Below are 22,694 nucleotides of genomic sequence, written 5' to 3'. Positions count from 1 at the left end.
TGGAATTAATTTTATTGGAACACTGATTATTGTTGCTTAAATCACATAACACAATATGGGAAACTGTTTTATAACAGACTTTTTTTTTACCCTCTCCCCATAAAAAAAATTATCGCTGGCAGAATGCTTTAATAGATCTAGTAGCAAATAATGTTTCTGTATCTTAGGTGATAAAAGATCTTTCAATAAATATTTCAGAATATTTTTCTACTAAGTAAAATTATTCACTGTTCTTTTTATCAATACCAACTAGTAATTGGAAGAGCAGAAAAAAGTAAACAATACTCGCTGTGGTAAATTTGGTTATAATTTGATAGTAATTTTTAAAAATCTTTCCCATTCCTGGGGCACCTGGATGGCTGTTGGTTAAGTGTACAACTCTTTCTCTCTTTTTTTAATGTTTTAATGTTTATTTATTTATTTATTATTATTTTTTTTTAATGATTTTTTTTTAACGTTTATTTATTTTTGAGACAGAGACAGAGCATGAACGGGGGAGGGTCAGAGAGAAGGAGACACAGAATCTGAAACAGGCTCCAGGCTCTGAGCTGTCAGGACAGAGCCCAACACGGGGCTTGAACTCACGGACCATGAGATCATGACTTAAGCCGAAGTCGGCCGCTTAACCAACTGAGCCACCCAGGCGCCCCTATTTATTATTCTTAAAATCATGTTCATTTATTTGTTCTTGAGAGAAAGAGACAGAGTGCACAAAGTGGGGGGGGGGGGGGGTCAGAGAGAGAGGGAGACACAGAATGTGAAGCAGGCTCCAGGCTCCAACCTGTCAGTGCAGAGCCTGATGCGGGGCTCGAGCCCACAAACCATGAGATCATGATCCGAGCCAAAGTCAGATGTTTAACTGACTGAGCCACCCAGGCGCCCCTAACGTTTATTTATTTTTTATAAAGAGAGAGAGGGAGGGAGGGAGGGAGAGAGAGAGAGAGAGAGAGAGAGAGAGAGAGAAAGCGCACGCATGGGCAGGGGAGGGCAGGGAGAGAGGGAGACACAGAATCCAAAGCAGGCTCCAGGTTCTGAGCTGTCCACACAGAGTCCCACATGGGGCTTGAACTAACGAACCATGAGATCATAACCTGAGCCGAAGTCAGTGTCTTAACTGACTGAGCCCACCCTGGCGCCCCCGACTTTTTTTCGCCTCAGGTCAAGATCACAGAGTTCATGCAATCCAGCCCTATGCTGGGCTCTGCACTGATAGTGCAGGGCCTGCTTGGGATTCTCTCTCTCCCTTTCTTTCTGTCCCTCACCTACTTTCCTCTAATAAGTAATTAGTCCAATTAAGGCACAACAATTCTACAATCAAAAAATTATGACAGATTAGCAATCTCCAAAATCAAGTATCATGTTTTCTCAGATTTGGTTAATAAGAATCACTGTCAAGTTCTGGTGGTAGTACAGAATGTTGAGCCTACATGGGTTTTTTAAAAGCACCAGGTTCTGAAACCAAACCTCCTGAACTACTAGCTTTACTGAATTCCAATTTTACTACTTACTAGTTGTTTAATACTGGGCAGGTACTTAATCAATCTGTGCCTCAGTATTCTCTGGAAGTAGTAATAAAAGGTACTTATTACAATATGTACACACATATGTATATATATCGCATACAATAATTACACATACTTGTGAGAAATATCTGTATCTATATATATAGATATAGCCACATTGATATATAGCTAGATACATCTTAGAATAAAAATTAAATAAGTTTCAGGTAATATTATTGAATGCTTTAACATGAAGAGATTTTCGGTTTCTAAACAATAGGTGGGCTCTTTATAAGATCAGTGATACCTTCTGACTCACAGGATGAGGACTAGGAATTGGTCTTGGAGAAAAATCTTCATCTTCAACACCAGAGTCATGATCATTTATTGGCATCTTCCCTGGAGATAACTTTTGGGAAGACCTAAAAAATAGAAGGGAATAAAGAAAAGTCTTCAGTAATCTTATTTGTTCATTTGTTCTTTCTTTTTGAAAGTGAATAAAGTCCTTTAATAAACCATAGTAGTATCTGGATCATTTAATTTAGTATTTGACAACCACAAATTATTTTTTTTCGGGCCAGTGTTAGCTGCCTAGGAAAGCTGGTGCAGTCAGATTCATGCTTAATAAACTACTTCTCTTTGCCTGATCGCGGGAAGTTTACAAAATATCAGGGGCACCTGGGTGGCTCAGTCAGTTACGCATCTGTCTTCAGCTCAGGTCATAATCTTACAGTTCGTGGGTTTGAGCCCTGCGTCAGGCTCTGTGCGGACAGCTCAGAGCCTGGAGCCTGCTTTGGATTCTGTGTCTCCCTCTCTCTCTGCCCCTCCCCTGCTGGCGCTCTGTCTCTCTCAAAAATAAATAAACATTAAAAAAATTTTAAAAATATATATGTATCAACAGTTACTGAGCATCTTCCGATTAACACTTTGAGGAATGTAGTTATAAATAAGGCATAGGGCTTGCCATAGCAAAACTTTAGGGGCGCCTGGGTGGCTCCATTGGTTGAGCATCTGATTCTTGGTTTTGATTCAGGTCATGATCTCAGGGTCGTGGGACTGAGCCCCTTGTCAGGCTCGGTGCTGAGTGTGGCACCTGCTTGAAATTCTTTGTCCTTACCCTGCGCACGTGTGCACAGTCTCTCTCTCAAATTAAAAAAAAGAATTATAATCTGGTGACAGAGCTGTACACTCACTGCATTAAACACTGTGTTAAAAAGGGAACTTAAGAGAGAACTACTACACTTTCCTGCGTACTGATAGCTGTGATGGGAGAGCTTGGAGGAGGTGCCTCCTCCTACTGAGTCAGTTGTAGTCATTGGGTCACAGCCGCCTGCCCCAATAGAACACAGACACGATTTTGAGTACTGAGTTTCAAAAGCCAAAATTAGAGTTTAAAATAAAATCTGGAAGACTATATGCATCAGATTTTTTTGCATCCTAGATAAAGTCTCAATAGGATGAGTTCAGGGAAGAGAAAAGCCAGAAGGAAGCTAAAAGAGCACAGACATTGATGGAATCCCTAGAAAGTGTCCTACATCCTGTCTCTCTGGTCAGGGAGCACAAAGAAGCCCCCAGGTAGGAGGTCTGACAGCAGAAGAGACCTTTGCCTAAACCCTGGTGGTCTGGAGAAGCAAACACAGAGTTCTTTCTGCACCAAGGTGCTGCAATGAAAAAATCCGAATGTCTGCATGGTGTGTTTAAGCAGCAGGGTCTGCACTCAGTCCCATAAAGTTCTCCCCCTACACCCAAGAATGACGTGGAGAATATTATTGTATCCCCTGTGCCTCAGGGTAGCACAGACATGACAGAGAACCAACGACCTGACTAGAGTAAGGAGGTCACAGCAGAAGCCTGCACAAACCTACTGCCAAAGACCAGACGCAAATGAAAACATCTCAGCAGATGGCAGCTTGGATGGATGATAATCATGTCACCCCACGACACTACTACTGGCACAGCATTAATTCCTCCAAATTGCATATAACCTCAGAGGAAAGAAGACAAACAGAATTTGAATTACTGAAATTTGGTTTCTATAACCAATTGGGTGGTCAAATTAGAAATTAAGTTCAATTACTTTTAAAAAGAAAAAAGTTAACATTTTTGAAAACCTGAGTTTGTGGCAAGGAATTAATATTTGCTACATATTTACTTGTGGTAACACAAACATGTAAACACACATAAAATTTCTGACATTGAGCAATAAAATCCATTTCTGAGCTTTTGTAGGACCCAAGGCAAAAAGAAAAAACTTTATGTTGTATAACTATATCATCAGTTCTTTAGGTGAGATGAACATTTTCCTAAAATCTAAAAATGATCATTCCTAAAGCTCTGATCAGAGTTGAAAACTGGCAAAGTTTTCAAAAACAATGTTAAAGAAATTGGGGCACTGGGGTGGCTCAGTCTGTTAAGTGTCCGACTTCAGCTCCAGTCACGATCTCATGGTTTGTGAATTTGAGCCCTGCATGGGGCTCTGCTCCGACAGCTCAGACCCTGAAGCCTGCTTCAGATTCTGTCTCCCCTTTTCTGTGTGTCCCTCCCCAACTTATGCTCTCAATCTCTCTTTCAAAAGTAAGTAAATAACTTTAAGAAAAAAATGAAGAAAAAAAAAGAAATTATAAGTGTCTCCTAAATTTGGCTTTTTCTTCCATAAATAATCCATAAAATCTTGAATAAAGACTTAAAAAGACAGTGACGGTATTCCTGAAAACCTGTAAGAACATAGGTTTCTGGTGATCTAACCTATTCCCAGGATAAGTTAAAATGCCCAAAGATGGAGAGAGCACACCTCAGGTATGTCTAATCTTCAAAACCTGTAACTATGTTTACCGCACTTGGGAAAAGGAAGTTTGCAGATGTGATTAAGTTAAGGATCTTGAGATATGAAGATTATCCTAGATTACCCAGGTAGGCTCAATGTAATCACAAGGGCCCTTATACAATGGAGGCAAATGGGTCAGAGTCAGAGAAGAAGATGTGAGGATAGAAGAAGTCAGAGAGAGATCTGAAGATGTTATACTGCTAACTTTGAAGACAGAGTAAGGGGCCACCAGACAAGTGATGCGCATGGCCTCTAGAAGGTGGAAAAGGGAATAAGATGGATTCTCTACTAAAGCTTCCAGAAGGAATGCAGCCCTCTCACCACTTTGACTTTAGCCTCAAAGACCATCTCAGACTTCTGACCTTCCAAACTGGAAAATAATAAATCTGTATTGTTTTTAAGTTGGCAAGTTTGTGGTAATTTCTTAGAGCAGCAACCAGAAACTAATACAGATTCAGTCATAATTGCCATTTTACAGATGGAATAATGATGTATAGAACCAGGATTTGAATGCAGATATCTTACACCATAAACTGAGCTCACAACTATTATGTTGTGACCTCTATAAATAATTGGTATAGTTGGCAATTATTTTAAAATTGTATCATAGTTAATTTCCACCTATAGAATCAAGTGATGAATGAATCGTATAAAAAAAGTCAAGCCATTTTCTCAATCACCGCAATAACCTATAATGAACCTTACACCTCCTGTTTTGCATGCAAGATACTAAACAGTATTATAAAGGGGCCCAAAGACAGGTTAAGGTTATATTCAAAACGTTGAGAAAAGGACAAATTAACCACTAGGGCAAGTTAAAATAACATTTGTAGGGGTATCTGGCTGGCTCAGTCAGTAGAGCATGTGACTCCAGTAATATGGAGAACATTCAACACTTCATCACTGGACTATAAATTTCACGAGGGAAGAAATCTGTATGTTTTTAATACCACCATATCTCCAGTCTTTAGCACATTACCTGGCATACAGGAGAATACATGAGAAAGGTGGGATAGGGATATGAAGGGTTAATTTTATGTGTCAACTTGGCTAGGCCACAATAACCAGATATTTGGTCAATCGTTATTATAGATGTTTGTATGAAGGTATTTTTAGACGAGATTAACATTAAAGTCACTAGACTCCAAGTAAAGCAAATGATCCTCCAAAATGTAGACAGGCCTCATCCAGTCAGCTGATGGCTTTACTAGAACAAAGAACGACCCCCTGCAAGAAGAGGGAATTCTGCTAGCAGACATTTGGACTCTAAATGCAACTCTTCTCAGCCTCCATAACTGCAGGAACCAATTCCATAAAACAAAGCTTTCTCTCTCTCTCTCCCTCTCTCTCCTTCTCTCTCTCTCCATCCTGTTGGTTTTGTTTTTCTGGAGAACCCTAATACAATGGAGTATCTTTTTTTTTTTACCAGGAAAAGTATATACTGACCCAAAAAATCACAGCCAGTATTCACTTAATACTCCCCAAGAGCATTTTCTTTTTTAGGTAGAGAAGTTTTTTTACCACAGTTTCTCGGATAGGCCCAAATTTAAAACTACAAGTCAGAGAAGAACACACAGAAGGCAAACTAAACAAAAACAGGAGCTTCTTCCTAAGCAAGATAATTTGACACTTCCTGCCCCTATGTAATAAAGCAACTCAAATGACGACTACATTAAAGTTGTCACTTCATCTGAGTATGAAGGAATGCATGGACATCTTATGATATAAGATAATACAATCAGTTTCATCAGATTAGGGAGTTACTTTCATTACTCATTAAAGCTAATGAATATAATAAAAAAAAGTACACATGAAAATAGTATCTTTTACCTTTTAATTGAAAGATTCTTGGAAACTTTGTTGAAAAACTCTGTTTCTGCATTTTGGCTTTCAGCAGTCAGTTCAAAATGGATTGACTTTTTATCAGAAGGTTCAACATTCTGAAATAAAGAAGGGCATACTTTGAGAGCTGACTTAAATAGAAACAACAGAGAATTCTATTTAGATGAAAAGTAGCTCTGAGGGGCACCTGGGTGGCTGTCGCCTCTGACTTGATTTCAGCTCAGGTCACGGTTCGTGGGTTCAAGCCCTGAGTCAGGCTCTGTGCTGATGGCGCAGAGCCTGCTTGGGATTCTCTCTCTCTCTCTTTCTCTCTGCCCCTCCCCCACTCCTACTCTTATGCTCACTTGCTCTCTCAAAATGAATGAATGAATGAATGAAAAGTAGCTCTGAAACAATGGGAGGTAGGAGACTTATTTCTATTACTGTAACCTTTTTAAAAAAATTGTTTTTAAAATTGAGATATAACAGACACATCACATTAGTTTCAGGCATACAACATAATGATTTGATATTTGTATATATTGCAAAATGCTCACAATAAGTCTAGTTAACATCCATTACCGTACAAAGTTATAATTCTTTTTCCTTGTGCTGAGAACTTTCTTTTTTTTAAGTGTTTATTTTTGAGAGAGAGAGAAACAAAGAGTGTGTGCAAGGGGCAGAGAGGGAGACAAAGGATCTGAAGCAGGCTCTGTGCTGACAGCACAGAGTCTAGTGCAGGGTTCAAACTCACAAACTGTGAGATCATGACCTGAGTCAAAGTCGGACGCTTAACCAACTGAGCCACCCAGGTGCCCCGCCTTTGGTTGAGAACTTTTAAGATCTACTGTCTTAGCAACTCTCAAATATATACTATTAAATATAGTCAACATGCTGTATGTTAGATCCTCATGTCTTATTTTAGAACTGAAAGTTTGTACCTTTTTTTTTTAATTTTTTTTTTTTAACTTTTTAAATTTATTTTTGAGACAGAGAGAGACAGAACATGAACAGGGGAGGGGCAGAGAGAGAGGGAGACACAGAATCTGAAACAGGCTCCAGGCTCTGAGCGGTTAGCACAGAGCCCGACGCAGGGCTCGAACTCATGGACTGTGAGATCATGACCTGAGCCGAAGTTGGGACGCTTAACCGACCAAGCCACCCAGGCGCCCTGAAAGTTTGTACCTTTTGACTCTCTTCACCCATTCTGCCCACCCCAAACCATACTGCAACAATATGTTTTCTGTATCTATGAGTACAGTTTGATCATTTTTTTTTCACTTAGCATAATACCATGTTGTCACAAATGACAGTATTTCTTTTTTATGGCTGAATAACATTCCACCGTGTGTGTGTGTGTGTGTGTGTGTGTGTGTACACACATTTTCTTTATCCATTCATCCATCAATGGATACGGATACTTAGGTTGCTTCCATGTCTTGGCTACTGTAAAATAGTATTGCACTGAATATGGGGGTGCAAATACCTTTTCAAGTTTGTGTTTTCATTTCCTTTGGATAAATATCCAGAAGTGTAATTCCTTAAACATGTTAGTTCTATTTTTATGTAACCTTTTTAAAATTTTTTTTTTTTTTTTCAACTTTTTTTTTTTTTTTTACTTATTTTTGGGACAGAGAGAGACAGAGCATGAACCGGGGAGGGGCAGAGAGAGAGGGAGACACAGAAAACCTTTTTAAACTGTCCATTTCCCTGCTACATAAATGAAAGCGAGAACTTAATTACCTGTATTATGTAACTTACTCAATAATCAATAATAATCAGTTACCAATAACTGAACTGAGGATATAACATAAAGAATGAGTAAATGATATTTGTCTCTAAAATGGAAGTAAATTATTAGACCTCACTTAAAATAATTATTATTTATAATTAAAATACAAAAACTTGATTCATGAACTGATAGCCTATAAATAAATTAAAGAAGGCACAAAGGGTGCCTGGGTGACTCAGTCAGTTAAGCATCTGACTCTTGATTTTGGCTCAGGTCATGATCTCATGGTTTGTGGGTTCTGCACTGACAGCAGAGAGCCTGCTTGGATTCTCTGTCTCCTCCTCTCTAACCCTCCCTCTCTCAAAAATAAATAAATAAACATTTAAAAAAATAAATAAGGCACAAAATAAGATCAGAGCGAAAACACGATTATTTAAATATATTCAATATTTTTGTAATAAAATACAGAATTAAAAAAAAAGTTTTATTTAAGTAATCTCTACACCCAACATGGGGCTTGAGCTCAGAACCCCAAGATCAAGAGTTGCATGCTCTTCTGACTAAGCCAGACAGGCGCTCCCAGAATTTTTTTTATTATTGGTTTGAGACCTAGGACGATCAATCATTTTACTGAAAAGTGGTCTTTGAATGTTTTTACATCATGACACTTATGGTTTCAAAGATCTACTTTTTCTGTGACAATCACCTAGATGTATTTTTATGTGTTTTATGAGCTATAGCAACAATCTATTCTGATTCCTAGGATTATATATAAACACTGACTTTCTTTAATTTTAGAGACAGAGAGAGGAAGACAGAAAGCGACAGCACACAAGTCGGGGAGAGGGGCAGAGGGAGGGGGAGAGAGAATCTTAAGCAGGCTCCATACTCCGTGCAGAGCCCAGTGTGGGGGTCAATCCCATGACCCTGGGATCATGACCTGAGCTGAAACCAAGAGTTGGATGCTCAAATGACTGAGCTACTCAGGTGGCCCTAAACACTGACTTTCAAATGTGAGAAACCATTTGTTATATCTACACATTTAAAAAATAACAGGGCACACAAAATGCAAAGATCACAAACTAACTCTCAATATCATAAAATGATATATAAATTTCTTGATACTCTTCAAAGGTTTCAGAAAAAATTGGGTAAGTTATTCTGCGGAAAAGCTCTGATCCTGTATTACGGTTTGGTTCTGGAGGCATGGTCTAAAATTTATAAAACGATATTAACCATAAATGAAGTTAATATTTAATAAGAATAATTATAAACAAAGCCTCATAGTCTGAGTTACTATTTATTTTAAAGGGTAAAAATCATTGGGTTTAAACTGCCAACAGGCAACCCTAACTAGTGATTACATGTTAGGAATCAGGGGCACCTGGGTGGCTCAGTTGGTTAAGTGTCCAACTCTTGGTTTCAGTTCAGGTCATGATCTCACAGTTTGTGCGATTGAGCCCCGCGTCAGGCTCCGCATTTACAGCACAGAGCCTGCTTGGGATTCTCTCTCTCTCTGCCCTTCCCTCGCTTGCTGTTTCTCACTCTCTCAAAAAAAAAAAAAAAAAAAAAAAAAAAAAAAAAAAAAAAAGTGCTAGGTAATCAAATCACTTACTTTGAAAAGATGTAATGTTTCCTTGCTGGTTAGTAGCTGGAACTGAAGGTCAGATGACCTGCCATCACAGGGGAGGCATTCATAAAACTCAGGATCCTTATGTGTCACAGAATAGAGAACTATAATGAAATTTCCAGATTCTGAAAAAACCCTGGACAAAAAAATGCCATTAAATTAAAATTTACTGAGGATAATGAAAGTACACTTTTAAGAACTCCTACAAGAGTCTCTGAACCTAATTAATAAACTACTTAAACAGTCCAATGTTGGGAAGAAAACTGAGGAGCAAATTTATGCTTACTTTTTTAGTGTTACTGATTTTTAATTTTTAAAATACACTTTATTATAAAGTACATATTCCTTGTAAAAACTTTAAGCAAAATAGGGATATATAAAATAGAAAACCAACTCACTTTATGGTTTAATATATATCATTTTCTCCCAGGCATGCGAAAACATCTTATACAATCTAACAAAAATAGAACATACCATACATACTACAGTTGACCCTTGAACATAGGTTTGAACTGCACAGACCCACTTAAATATGAATTTTTGCCAATATAGCACAGTACTATAAATGTATTTACTCTTATGATTTTCTTAAGAACTTTCCTCCAGATTGCTGTATTGAAAAATACTTGTAATATTGTCAGAACACGTAAAGTATATAATACATAGAACACAAAAAAATATGTGATAACTAACTAGGTTATCTATAAAGCTTCTGGTCAACGGTGAGCTAGCTATTAGTATAAGTTTCTGGGGAATCAAGTTTTGTGCGGTTTTTTGTTGTTGTTGTTTTTTTTAAGTAGGCTTCACACCCAGCGCAGAGCCCAATGCAGGGCTTGAACTCACGACCCTGAGATCAAGACCTAAGCTGAAATCAAAAGTCAGAGGTTTAACCGACTAAGCCACCTAGGTGCCCCCAGTTTTGTTTTTTTGTTTTTTGTTTTCTTTTTTTAAATAAACTCTACACCTAATGTGGGGCTTGAACTTATGACCCAGAAATCCAGAGTCACATGCTCTACTGACTGAGCCAGCCAGGCGCCCCTATATGCAGATCTTTGAACCTGCATTGTTCAAAGGTCAATTGTATTTGCAATTGCTATTTTTAAAACTTTTTTTTTAGTGTTTATTTATTTTTGAGAGACAGAGCACAAGTGGGGGAGGGACAGAGAGAAGAGGCACAGAACCCGAAGCAGGCTCCAGGCTCTGAGCTGTCCGCACAGAACCTGACACAGTGCTCGAACCTGTGAACCACGAGATCGTGACCTGAGCCGAAGTCGGTCACTTAACAGACTGAGCCATCCAGGCACCCCTGCAATTGCTATTTTTTTATTTGACTATCTTGGATTTCTTCCCATGTCACTATTCTATATTATACCTCAGACCTCTTTATTCTTTTTTAGTGACTAGCCAGTATTACAATTTATAGTTGTATCATTTTTAACTTCTAAGTGGGTGTTTTAATTATTTAAACATTTCATGATTATAAACACTTGATAAAAAACATTCATTTTATTATTCACTATATGACTCAACAAAAATATTTATGAAGTCATCACGAATCCTTAAAACCAGTGCAGATATCCCCTCTTTTCAAAAGTTCACATTAGGCCACTTCACTTTTATAGGAGACTACATTAGGAGAACCTGTTTTTACTAACCAAAAGAAATCTGAAGATTTTTGCTTTTACAATACAAAGGCAAAACCGAAAATAACGTGCAGCATCTGTTTTGCATGAGCCATTACAGAGACAGCACACACTGCATGAGAGGGGCCCCACCAGGCTCCTTCCCCAGGAACCACACTCAGTAGTTCAGTATCGAGCAGTCATAGCTTTGAACTCTATCTGTGAGTGTTGTGTTTTATCTCAATTTATTTTGTGCATCCATTAGCAAGACATGACCTAAGGTGTCAGAAAAGCCAGAGAGGTTATTTATTTTCTAGGTCTGGGAACGCTAAAAAATTTTCCCATATATATTAATGGTAATCTTTGCTTTACATCATTTCAACTTAAGCAAGGTTTCATAGAACACTCTGCTCTTTCAAATGGTGGGGGGTGGGAGGGTGGGAATGGGATGACAGCCTGCAGTTAAAAATACTTTTAGAAGGGGCACCTGGGTGGCTCAGTCGATTAAGCGACCGACTTCGGCTCGGGTCATGATCTCACGGTGCGTGAGTTCGAGCCCCGCATCGGGCTCTGTGCTGACAGCTCGGAGCCTGGAGCCTGCCTCAGATTCTGTGTCTCTCTCTCTCTCTCTCTGCCCCTCCACTGCTCATGCTCTGTGTCTCTCTGTCTCTCAATAATAAATAAACGTTAAAAAATTAATAAAAAAAAAAAATACTTTTAGAAAATAATAAACGAATAAAAACACTTTTAAGTAGTTGTCTCTCCTTGGTAAAACACTGAACGAAAAATAAGTGAGGATACATTACACCCTTAAAAACAAGAAGTGAGTGCTGTAGAGGCAGAATGTGTATTCTGCTCAATTCCTCTCTCTTGGGTCAGACAAGACCACTGTTCAGAATGTTGTAAAGTACCAACCTAAGCTATGCTAAGCAGTGCTAACTCTTCTCTGGTTCAAAGGGCTGGCAGAAATTAAGGAGTTCAGGTATCAAAGAAACTTCCTGGGGCGCCTGGGTGGCTCAGATGGTTAAGCACCTGACTCTTGGACCCTTGATTTCAGCTCAGGTCATGATCTCATGATTTGGGAGTTCAAGCCCCGTGTTGGGCTTTGCGCCGTGTCAGCTTGGAGCCTGCTTGGAATTCTCTCTCCCTCTCTCTCTACCCCTACCCCACTCATGCTCTCTCTCTTTCTCTCTCAAAAAAAAGAAATAAAATATTTTTAAAAGTATATTATAGCTACCCAAGGTAGACACAAACCGACCTGGAAATTTTTAATAGACGAGAAAGCTAAGAGGCAAATGTGGTATCACATACAAAATAAAAAATTAAATGAGGAATTGAGGGGCGCCTGGGTGGCTCATTTGGTTGAGTGTCTGACCATGATCTCATGGTTTGTGAGTTCGAGCCCTACATTGGGCTTGGTGCTCTCAGCGAGGAGCCTGCTTTGGATCCTCTGTCCCCCTCTCTCTTTCTGCCCCTCCCCAACTTGCACTCTCTCAAAAATAAATAAAAAAAACATTAAAAAATTAAATGAGGAGTTGAGGTTAGAAAATTTCTTTGTTAGCTCCAATGCTTGTGCTTCAGCTCCAGAAGAAAACTAAACATTTCATCTCAAATATTTCTTAGGGTACCAGTAGTAGCACTGTGTAATTTAATAAAACACAATAAGGCAACAAACTCAAACTCATTTTCAATCATTTAATTGAAAATTGATCTCTCTATTTTTAAAATAAGATGCTAGAAGAGATGATTTCTAGGGTTTTTTCCCCACACCTAAAAAATGTATCGTCTATGTTACAGTCCTGTGGTTAGACAAGTGAATTCCTTCACATTTCTAAGTATCCTGCAACCTCACCTTTTTTGGTCTGGTTTTATTCCCATTTCATGTAAGATTTGTTTTTTTTAGTGTGCTTTCTTAGTCTTACAGTTTTTAAGTATTATAAAAATCTTCTGGTATGTAAATGTTATAAAAGTATTAAGGCACTGCATGAATTTTAAATGAGACCAGTAAAATATGAACAGGGGAGAAGGTCAAAATAAAATAACTACAAAATAAAATATCACTTGCCTTTCTTGAATAGAAGAACTGAACATGTATCGTAAGCAGCAAGCCCACACCTGAGGACTATAAATATGTATAATTCCAGACAGCCAACTAAAAGAAAAAATAGAAATTAAAAGCTTAGTAACTTCCAAATTAACACTTAGTGTGCTTTAGATTACCTTCTTCTCAAGGTAATAATATGGCAGAAATTCTTGGTATTCAGCAGCAATACATTTAATGGCTCATAAATATGAAATCTATAAACACCAGATCTCACTAATAATTAAAAGGAATACAGAGATATAGATATAGGTATAGGTATAGATATAGACGTAGACATAGATATAGACACAGACAAAGAGAGTTTCCTCTCTGCCCTATTCTCCCTGAGAGGACAAGAAAATGGTGGGAGACAAAATGGTTAACAATAGAAACTAGGAATCAATTAGAATCAATTAGCCTGGACTAGAAAGAATGGGGTGAATTAGGGAAGAATGAAGTGAGCAGGAGAATATAGTTAGCAAACTATAGGTATTGAGAGGATTAAATGCTGTAACATATATAAGCTGCCCAATACAAGGCTCTTATAGGCATTCACTTGGTATCAATAATCCATAACAAACACTGTACATTTCGTAGTCTACAGAACATTTGTGCCTTCTCATTTTTTAACTCTGCTCATACCAACAGTCCTCCCTTCTATTATCCAAACTCTTCAAGGTCCAGCTCAAATTTGCCTTCTTTAAGAAAATGTCCCTGTCATCTCTCTAATAAATACTAATAACACGCACTGTCTAGATTGCTCATCTCATAATAAATCATATACTTCCTTATTATTTTTCTATTTCTATTTGTATATTTTATTGCCTCACCTTTATTATGAAATTCCTTGGAGAGCTTTAAATCCCAACATAGTACTAATAGTACTATGCATAGGGTAAGCACTCAATAAATACTCAAAGAACATACATTTCTGACTGAATCATCTGTCTAAATGTTATTAACCACAAACTCTAAAGAAAACGCCATTCATACTAAAGGGAATTTCTGCAAAAACTGCCTGGCAGTGGATTTTAAAGTGTTATTCTGAGCCCTGGGTTCTTCAAGGTGCCTTGAAGGAAAGGGGGTAGTAATGAAGATTAAAGAAGCGGAGTTCGAAGGCTTCAACTTCAACCAATAGAATTTGACTTTATGTGTTTTATTTATTGGAGTTCTTCCTAAGATTGGGCAAAGTATGGTTTTAACTGATTCTGCTATGAAAATAAGAAAACTTAAGAATCATTGGCCTCTGTGGCTTTACAAGGTGACTTAAGTATTAAGTTTATATTCATAGTACAACAGATGAACATGCTTATCATATACATTTGAATACATATGTGGCTAAAAAGGCTGTCATAATAATACAACACTTACATTCCCACTAATGGTAGAGAACAAATCTTGGGATCTGATTCCAGCAAAAGTAATAATTTGCGTGTTTCATCCATGGTAAGATATCTAAACAGAAGAAATTCATGTAAAAACAATTAAGAGTTTGTACTTTCTACCTAAAAGAGATAACCTAAGTACTTGAAGAAGCATATTTTAGGCAGAGAAGATGATTCAAATGAATGTCCCCCCCCCCAGAGAAAATAGTTCAAAATGTAGAAAAAAGAATTCAGTAATAGAGATTAAAGAGATTTAACATCTTAAATTTCTATTCAAATGATCATTAAGATCACACATCTTTTAAAAAATTATGCTCTAAAAGTGTCTGCTCTTTTTAAAAAATTGTGCTCTAAAAGCGTCCGCTTATTTTAATTGGGAATAGTAAAATCAAGGCTGACAATTTCAGATTCAAAGAGGTTTCCCAAAGAGAAGTGGATTTCCTACTACTAGAAGTGTTCAAGCATCCAGGTGACTTCACAAGAATGCAGCAGATGTGACTTCTCACTGAAGGTAGCTGAATTAGATAAGTTATGCTCAACCTTCCATGCACTACATTCCTCCAACCATTATCAGAGAACATTAGAACCAACATGACAGAACCTCAAAATTCACTTTTTCCTAAAAGGACATTATACCACATTTATACTCTGTTATTGTTTTATTATTTACAGTAAGGTGGTGTTTTTTTTTTTTACAGTAATCTCTACACCCAATGTGGGGCTTGAACTCAAGACCCCGAGATCTAAAGTCACATGCGCCAACAACCAAGCCAGCCAGGTGCTCCTATTACTGACAGTAAGTTTTAAGGGCATGAATAACGATAGAATTGTCAAGAATTAATTTTATCGTTATGGTTTTTTTTTTAAATTTGAGAGACAGAGCGAGCACGAATGTGTGTACGTTCAAGCCGGGGAAAGGGGCAGAGGCAGAGAGAAAAGAATCTTAAGCAGGCTCCAAGCTCAGTGCAGAGCCCAACGCGGGGCTCAATCCCAGGACCCTGGGATCATGAGCCGAAATCACGAGTTGGACGCTCAACCAACCGAGCCACCCAGGTACCCCTATCATTATGGCTTTAAAACACAAAAATAAAAATACCATTAGTCTTGGTAATACCACTGAGGACATATTTTATTGCTACAATAACCTTAAAACACAAAGATAATGAGTTTTATCGGGCCATGTGACAAGATGATTAAGCCTGAGTTGGCAGGGAGATTTATGGATCAATAATGACACTTAGGGGTGCCTGGCTGGCACAGTCAGTGGAGCATGTGACTCTCGATCTTGGGGTTGTAGGTGCAAGCCCCATGCTAGGCCAAGAGATTATTTAAAAATAAAATCTTAACTAAAAAAATGACACTTAAACCTGCTTTGAAAGCTCTTCTGCCTTCACCATCTGATAAATTTCTATTCTTTAGTTTGGACACACATTCCTGCTTTCCCTGCACTATATATAAGCCCCTATTATGTTTACCTGCATCGTGTTTACGCAAGAATATACTTAACAGACAATAAATATGGTTTTTACCTATTTAATTCTAGTGTCTAACACAATACTTATTCCATAATGGATCCTAATAAATATCAGGGTAAATAAATGAATGTGGTCAAGGGAAAGGACAAACGTCACAAATTAAATAAATCTAAGTAGGAAGGGGCTAAGGGAACTAGGTGATTAGACAGAATAGTGAATATCCTGGGTTACTACTAGCATGCCAAGGGGTCACAGAAAGAAAATTCAAAGAAACAGAAATTCATGCTTCACTAGTAGATGGTCATGGGGACTATGAAAAACAAGTTCATTTTTCTGGCTAATTTTAGCACAAATTCCCATATCCCAACTGAGAAGCACTTTATTATCCCAAGAGAATCAAATGTTTCACTAAATTCATACACCTTTTATCACTATCACCTCTGACCATACCATGACTTTGGAACACACACTTTTTCCTTTGTACCGCTCCAGCCAGAAAGGCACTCTGGTCAGCCTTTGGGACTCAAAAATAGGACTTTTCTTGCTATTCCAGGGACCCTCTGAAAAGAAAACCCTCTCTTTTTCTTTTCCTCTTTTGAAGAGGCATTTTTAGATTGGACTTAGAGTGGAGTGTATCTTGGCAAACACTTTTGGCTCTAGAGACCTAACAGGAACTAGGGTGGAGTCACTGGCAAAGGAAGCCAGAAGCGAACTGCTTAGACTTTAAAGCAGAGGGTGCTTACATTGTCTAACCTAACTCAGGAAACAACGGATAAAGAAAGTGGATGAGGATCCAGGGAAGTATCCCTGCTGAGGGTCAGAAAGCATGCAATTTGGCTTTCCGTCCCTCAAATAGGAAGCTGGAGAGAATGCTGCTCTAGCTCTGTGGGGAAACTTCACCCTCCAGTGGCTGACAATTTGGCAAGCAAGAGTACTACGAAGTTTGATTTAGCAATCTCCTTTCTCTCTCTGCAGTGCTCACTATTATTCACAATACTGCAAGTTATTAAAAAAAAAAAATTCAGCCTCTATTAGGCTCATAGTCAGATTATAGCTTAAAAAAGAAAAAGACAAAGACAAAAAGATGATAACCCAAAACTCGGCAAAATACAAAGGGTAAAATGACATGGAGGATAATCTCTCCTATTTTCAAATTACAAAATACAACCAATTTTTAATATAAATTTTACCGGTAATTTTTCTTGGGGTGATAGGCACAACTATGAACTACATTCAACAAAACTTAACATCACATTTTAACCTTCTTTGGTTATTTATCTAGCCACGACAGATCTCTGACATGTAAACTGAATGCACAAATATTTCACATGAAAATATACTAATGTGACCAATATTTAAAATTAATTTCTCTCTTACTTACCCATATTTATAGGTACCTTGAACTTGAGAAATATTCAGATTACTGCTCAAGTTTCTTGCCAGGGCTGTTGGAATAATGGGGATGGGCTTCACAGGTGTGCATTTAAAAGTATGCGCTAGAGTTACTGCTGCCCAATGCAAGTCCAAATCCACATTGTCCAAACTTTCCCTGGAACTGATATGAGCTCTTAGGGAAAGCAGTTTACCACAATCCAAGGAATCTTTGCTACATACATGGTGCTGCAGAGCCTGAAGAATCAATATTATACAATTATTTTAAAACTGTGAGGGGAGGGAAATAAAAAATAAAACTTTTTTTTTTTAAGTAGGCTCCACACCCAGTATGGAGCCCAACACAGGGCTTGAACTCACCACCTTGACATCAAGACCTGAGCTGAGATCAAGAGTTGGACACTTAACCAACTAAGCCACCCAAGTGCTCCATTAAAAAATAAAACTTTGAGGAGCACCTGGGGAGCTCAGTTGGCTAAGCATCTCACTTCAGCTCAAGTCATGATCTCGTGGTTCGTGAGTTCGAGCCCCATGTCTGGCTCGCTGAGGAGAGCACAGAGCCCACTTCAGATCCTCTATCTCCCTCTCTCTGCCCCTCCCCAACTCACACTCTCTCGAAAATAAACATTAAAAAAACTTTTTTTGATATAAAAAAATAAAAAAATGAAACTTTGAAATTTGTCCATATCTCTAAAGGCTTTGTTTCATACTGGTGCATATATATACATATATACCTTGGATTAACAAAATTAAACAATTTCTGATTTGTGATATTTCAATTCTCTCATTTCTTCCATGTGACCAAAAAGTTACATGCATAATTATGTCAAAGCAAGTAAGAATTACTGTACCAAGCTCCATCATCTATTGCCAGATGTGCCAGCAGCATTTCAAATTCTTATCAGAGAATGTCACTTCCAATAAACATTCATCACAAGAAAAAAATGAATGTTAAACTAACTCTGACTCAATTCAGAAAACCTAAAGTCCATTCTTTGATTATTTTCTTATTGCCCTAAAGTGTCAGGTCAGTTCTTCCTGCATAGTTGCTCATGCCCACTGTGTCCTTCCTAGACTCGGCCACCACTCTAGAAGCTAATTACACCCTAATACACATCTGACTGTTGCAATGGCTTACCTACTCTCTCTGACTTCAGTCAGGCTGCCATATCAAATAAACTATCCTTGATTTCATATTATCTCCTCTTTTCAGAAACTTTCAATGACTCTTCATGGCCCATATAACAAACATCAAATTCCTCAGCCTGGCAGATAAGGCTCTCTATAATCTGGCCAAGCTCATAGTCCAATCTGATTGCCCACAAACACAGCAAAAATCTACATCCTTAATATGACCCTGAGCACATCCTGCACTTTGTTATCTTGGCCATATTGCTTCCCCTTCTGGAATGCTACCCATATTACCTCCCCAGAATTTCTACCCTCAGAAACCACATTTAACTGTATTTTAACAACATTCAATCAGAAATTATTATGAATACTTGTTAAATATGGGTTTATTGAAATACAACACAGGACACATAATTTGATACTTGTGTTGAACTAAGAATAATCAAGTTATCAACAAATCCCACCTTAAACGCTGAACTGAAGTCATCTGCATCATGAACTATTACTTCTTTTGAACAAAGTCCATGGGTATAAATTTTGCAAGGAATCACAAAGTCCCCAGGAAGAGCAGCAGTAGGGGTTCTTTCTAAGCATTCAGGTACTTCTCGACCAGGATCAAAACGATCTACTGTCAATGTCACACTTTCTTCATCTGAAGAACAAAAATAGCAGTTATTATTATAGCATGACAATAAAAATTTGAAATCAACCAAGCCAGCCTACAACTACAGCAAAGCATTTTGTTCATAGCAATAGTACACTAAACTCTTATTTTAAAAAATGACTTGCATATACATTCTTCCATGTTAGCAGACTATGAAGTCTGTGATGGGTAGTGTCGAGTTTTACTTACCTTTGTAACCTTGGTATACAGCAAAGAAAATAAGCACGAAGAATATTACAATAATTGGATGAATTCAAAAAACAAATTCTATTGTAGTTATAAAAATATTTTTTTAAATATATTACCTTCATCTACTATGAGAGAACCAAGTAAAAAGCATGGCAGGTTTTTTTTATTCTGCTTAGCATGACGATAAGCAAGTCGGATGGTCTTTTCAGTTACCACAAGCTTTGGATTTCTGAAAAATAACAGAAGTCTTTTATGAATGTGATAGATCTGATATCCTAGAAAACCCTCCTGCCATGATAATGCCTAAAATATAACACACATCTTTTAATATGTACAGAAAAATCATTGTTGGGGTGCCTGGGTGGATCAGTCAGTTAAGCATCCAATTCTTGATTTCTGCTCAGGTCACGATCTCACTGTGAGATTGGGTCCTATATGGGGCTCTATGCTTCAGCACAGAGCTTGTTTGGCATTCTCTCTTTCCCTCTCTCTCTCAAAATACATAAACTTAAAAAAAAAAAAAAAAAAAGAAAAATCATTGTTGAGAAATCCTAGGATCAAAAATGGGCAGGAGGTGGGGAATGGGTAGAGAGAGCTGCCTGGAAACCAGGATTGTAACAAACAGACACTGAAGATATCGTTGTTCTCTGAGTCTTTGCTTAATTTTATGAACCAGAGCAAGGATCAAGAAACTATGAGGCCAGGCTCCTGTTTTTAGAAATAAGGTTTGATTAAAATATCACATCCATTTGTTTACATATTGTCTATGGACTTCAGATAATAGCATTATTGAATCCAAAATATACAAAAATACAATTCAAATGTGTAAAAGCATATAAAAGGGACTCTAAAATACGGTCAAGGAAGAAGATACTATCAAAAAAGACTAGGCAGGGGCACCTGGATGGCTCAATTGGTTAAGCTTTCAAATTTTAGCTCAAGTCTTGATCTCAGGGTCTTGAGTTCAAGCCCCATATTGGGATCTATGGTCATAAAGCCTACTCAAAAACAAACAAACAAAACTAGGCAAACTTATAAAAAGAACCACAAAGGACCTGCAGAAATAAAAACATAATCAATTAAAGACTCAATATAATGAACTGGGGATAGGTACATGAATTTTTATTATTATTTTATAAACTCTGCATAAGTATTATAAACAATCATGTATATAGTATACTTCCACATTTAAAAAACCTAAATGAACAGGTTAAATGGTAACAAAGTACACTTAAAGAGAAAATTAGCAGCTGAAGAAAAAAACATTGTAGCAAAGACAAATAACAACAAAAAATATAAAAGATAGGTCAAGAGACATTAAGAATGAACAAGTCTAAGAAATATTTAATTGAACTTTCACAAAATTGTTTTTTATCAATGATACTATCCTTCTGTGCCATCTGGTCTAGAACTTAAATACTTTGTGACTTGTATCTCTCCTTTATTCGACTGAATCCATCATCAAATGCTACAAGCTATTTTCTCAAAATACCGGTTTCATTCTTTCCTTTTGATCTCAGTACTGCTACACTGCTCTAAACCCTTATAATAGCTCCCGTTTATTGAATACTTCCTATGTTCCAGGCACCATGCCAACTGCTGCTTTACAGAGTCTGTCTCATTTAATCCTTACAAGAGTGCTATGAAACAGGTATCATTATTCCCATTTTATAAATAAGGAAACTGATCCTTGCCTACTTTACTGAGGTTGCATACATAAGTGGTAGAATCAGGATTTGACCCTCTAGGCAGTCTGACTCCAGTTATGGCACCTTAAACAAGCCACTGTGGCATAAATCTATGTTGCTTAGATTACAAAAAATCATCTCACAGCCAGGCTAACTCTAGGCTCTCCCCACTATGACCCATCCTTCTTAGAATTCTGCTATTAACAAATAACTCCCTTACATACAAAATCGCAGTGAATCTCTATCTTCTATTAGTTTAAGTCTAAGCTGTTATGTCTTTCTTTCAAGATCCTGGTTATAACCATATTTTACAGTCCTTCTAACATGATCTATCCACTCAAAATCAGTTCAATCTTCTCAATGCTCTACAAAGGTATCATATTTTGTCTTTTGAATTCCTATAAGACTTAGAACTTTAGATCTGCGAGTATTTTAACTGTGAAATTAATATTACTCCTCAAAAGCATAAGAAATAGATTTAGGGACCCTGGGTGGCTCAGTGGGTTAAGAAACAGACTTTGGCTCAGGTCATGATCTTGTGATTCATGAGTCCGAGCCCCGCGTTGGGCTCTGTGCTGACAACTCAGAGCCTGGAGCCTACTTCAGATTCTGTGTCTCCCTCACTCTCTGCCCCTCCCCTGCTCACGCTATCTCAATCTCTCTCTCTCAAAGAATGAACCAACATTAAAAAAAAAATTTTTTTTTAAAGAAAAGAAACGGATTTAAGAAGTAGCAGAAGGGATAATTTGTTTGAGAGGAGCTTCTGAATGGAAAAGTTAAAAAAAATGAATTAGTCATAGTAATCAACTTCACCTTACACATCCTTTCGACTCCTGTTTATACTGGTTTGATCTGAAAAGAGACACATCTTATACCTGTAGTAATTGAGGTGTAAACAGATGAAATCTCCTATTGGCATTGGGTTCCAAAGTGCACATTTTGATGGAGGAAAGTAGAAAGGTACCATTCTGCTTGTAGGAAACCTTTAAAAAGAAATTTAAATCAAAGCACAATGAAAAGCAAACTTGTCAGAAATTTTATAAGAAAGAGTTTAAAGTTAAATGATGAGGGGGCACCTGGGTTAAGTGTCTGACTCCTGATTCTGGGTAGGTCATGATCTCATGGTCGTGAGATCAAGCCTCATATTGCACTCTGTGCTGAGCATGGGGCCTGCTTGGGATTCTCTCTCTCTGACTCTCCCCTGCTCACCCAGTGTGCTCATATGCACTCACTCTCTCAAAATAAATAAACGCTAAAAAAAAAAAAAAAAACAGAGTTAAATGATGAGGCTTATCAAACTACTTTTGTAATTTAAATTTTGTTTAATGTGTATTTATTTTTGAGACAGACAGAGACAGAGTATGAATGGGGGGAGGGCAGAGAGAGAGAGGCAGACACAGAATCTGAAGCAAGCTCCAGGCTCCGAGCTCCAAGCTGTCAGCACAGAGCACAGCACAGAGGGGCTTGAACTCGCAGACCGTGAGACCATGACCCGAGCCAAAGTCGGATGCTTAACCGACTGAGCCACCCAGGTGACCATTTTCATAATTTTAAAA

The 22,694-nt window shown here is 37.8% G+C and overlaps 1 protein-coding gene across 7 annotated transcripts in view; it reads right to left on the bottom strand.

Annotated features, from left to right (window-relative positions):
* STIL (STIL centriolar assembly protein) overlaps positions 1–22,694 on the bottom strand; it is a 63,853-nt gene that overhangs the window by 34,752 nt on the left and 6,407 nt on the right. For 6 of the 7 annotated variants that reach the window (XM_078451931.2, XM_078451933.2, XM_078451932.2 and 3 more), the window contains 9 exons: positions 22,014–22,121; positions 19,567–19,679; positions 19,062–19,249; positions 17,456–17,703; positions 14,586–14,669; positions 13,197–13,283; positions 9,495–9,645; positions 6,157–6,266; positions 1,810–1,924 (listed from right to left, as the gene is read on the bottom strand). In XM_078451931.2, coding sequence (XP_078308057.2) covers positions 1,810–1,924; positions 6,157–6,266; positions 9,495–9,645; positions 13,197–13,283; positions 14,586–14,669; positions 17,456–17,703; positions 19,062–19,249; positions 19,567–19,679; positions 22,014–22,121 — 1,204 coding nt within the window. The remainder of the gene's footprint in view (positions 1–1,809; positions 1,925–6,156; positions 6,267–9,494; positions 9,646–13,196; positions 13,284–14,585; positions 14,670–17,455; positions 17,704–19,061; positions 19,250–19,566; positions 19,680–22,013; positions 22,122–22,694) is intronic. The other variant, XM_078451936.2, reaches the window with a different exon arrangement.

Source organism: Panthera onca, chromosome C1, assembly GCF_046562875.1.
Source record: "Panthera onca isolate mPanOnc1 chromosome C1, mPanOnc1 haplotype 2, whole genome shotgun sequence".
In the NCBI taxonomy this organism is placed as follows: Eukaryota; Metazoa; Chordata; class Mammalia; order Carnivora; family Felidae; genus Panthera; species Panthera onca.
This window is presented reverse-complemented; position numbering and strand designations above follow the sequence as displayed.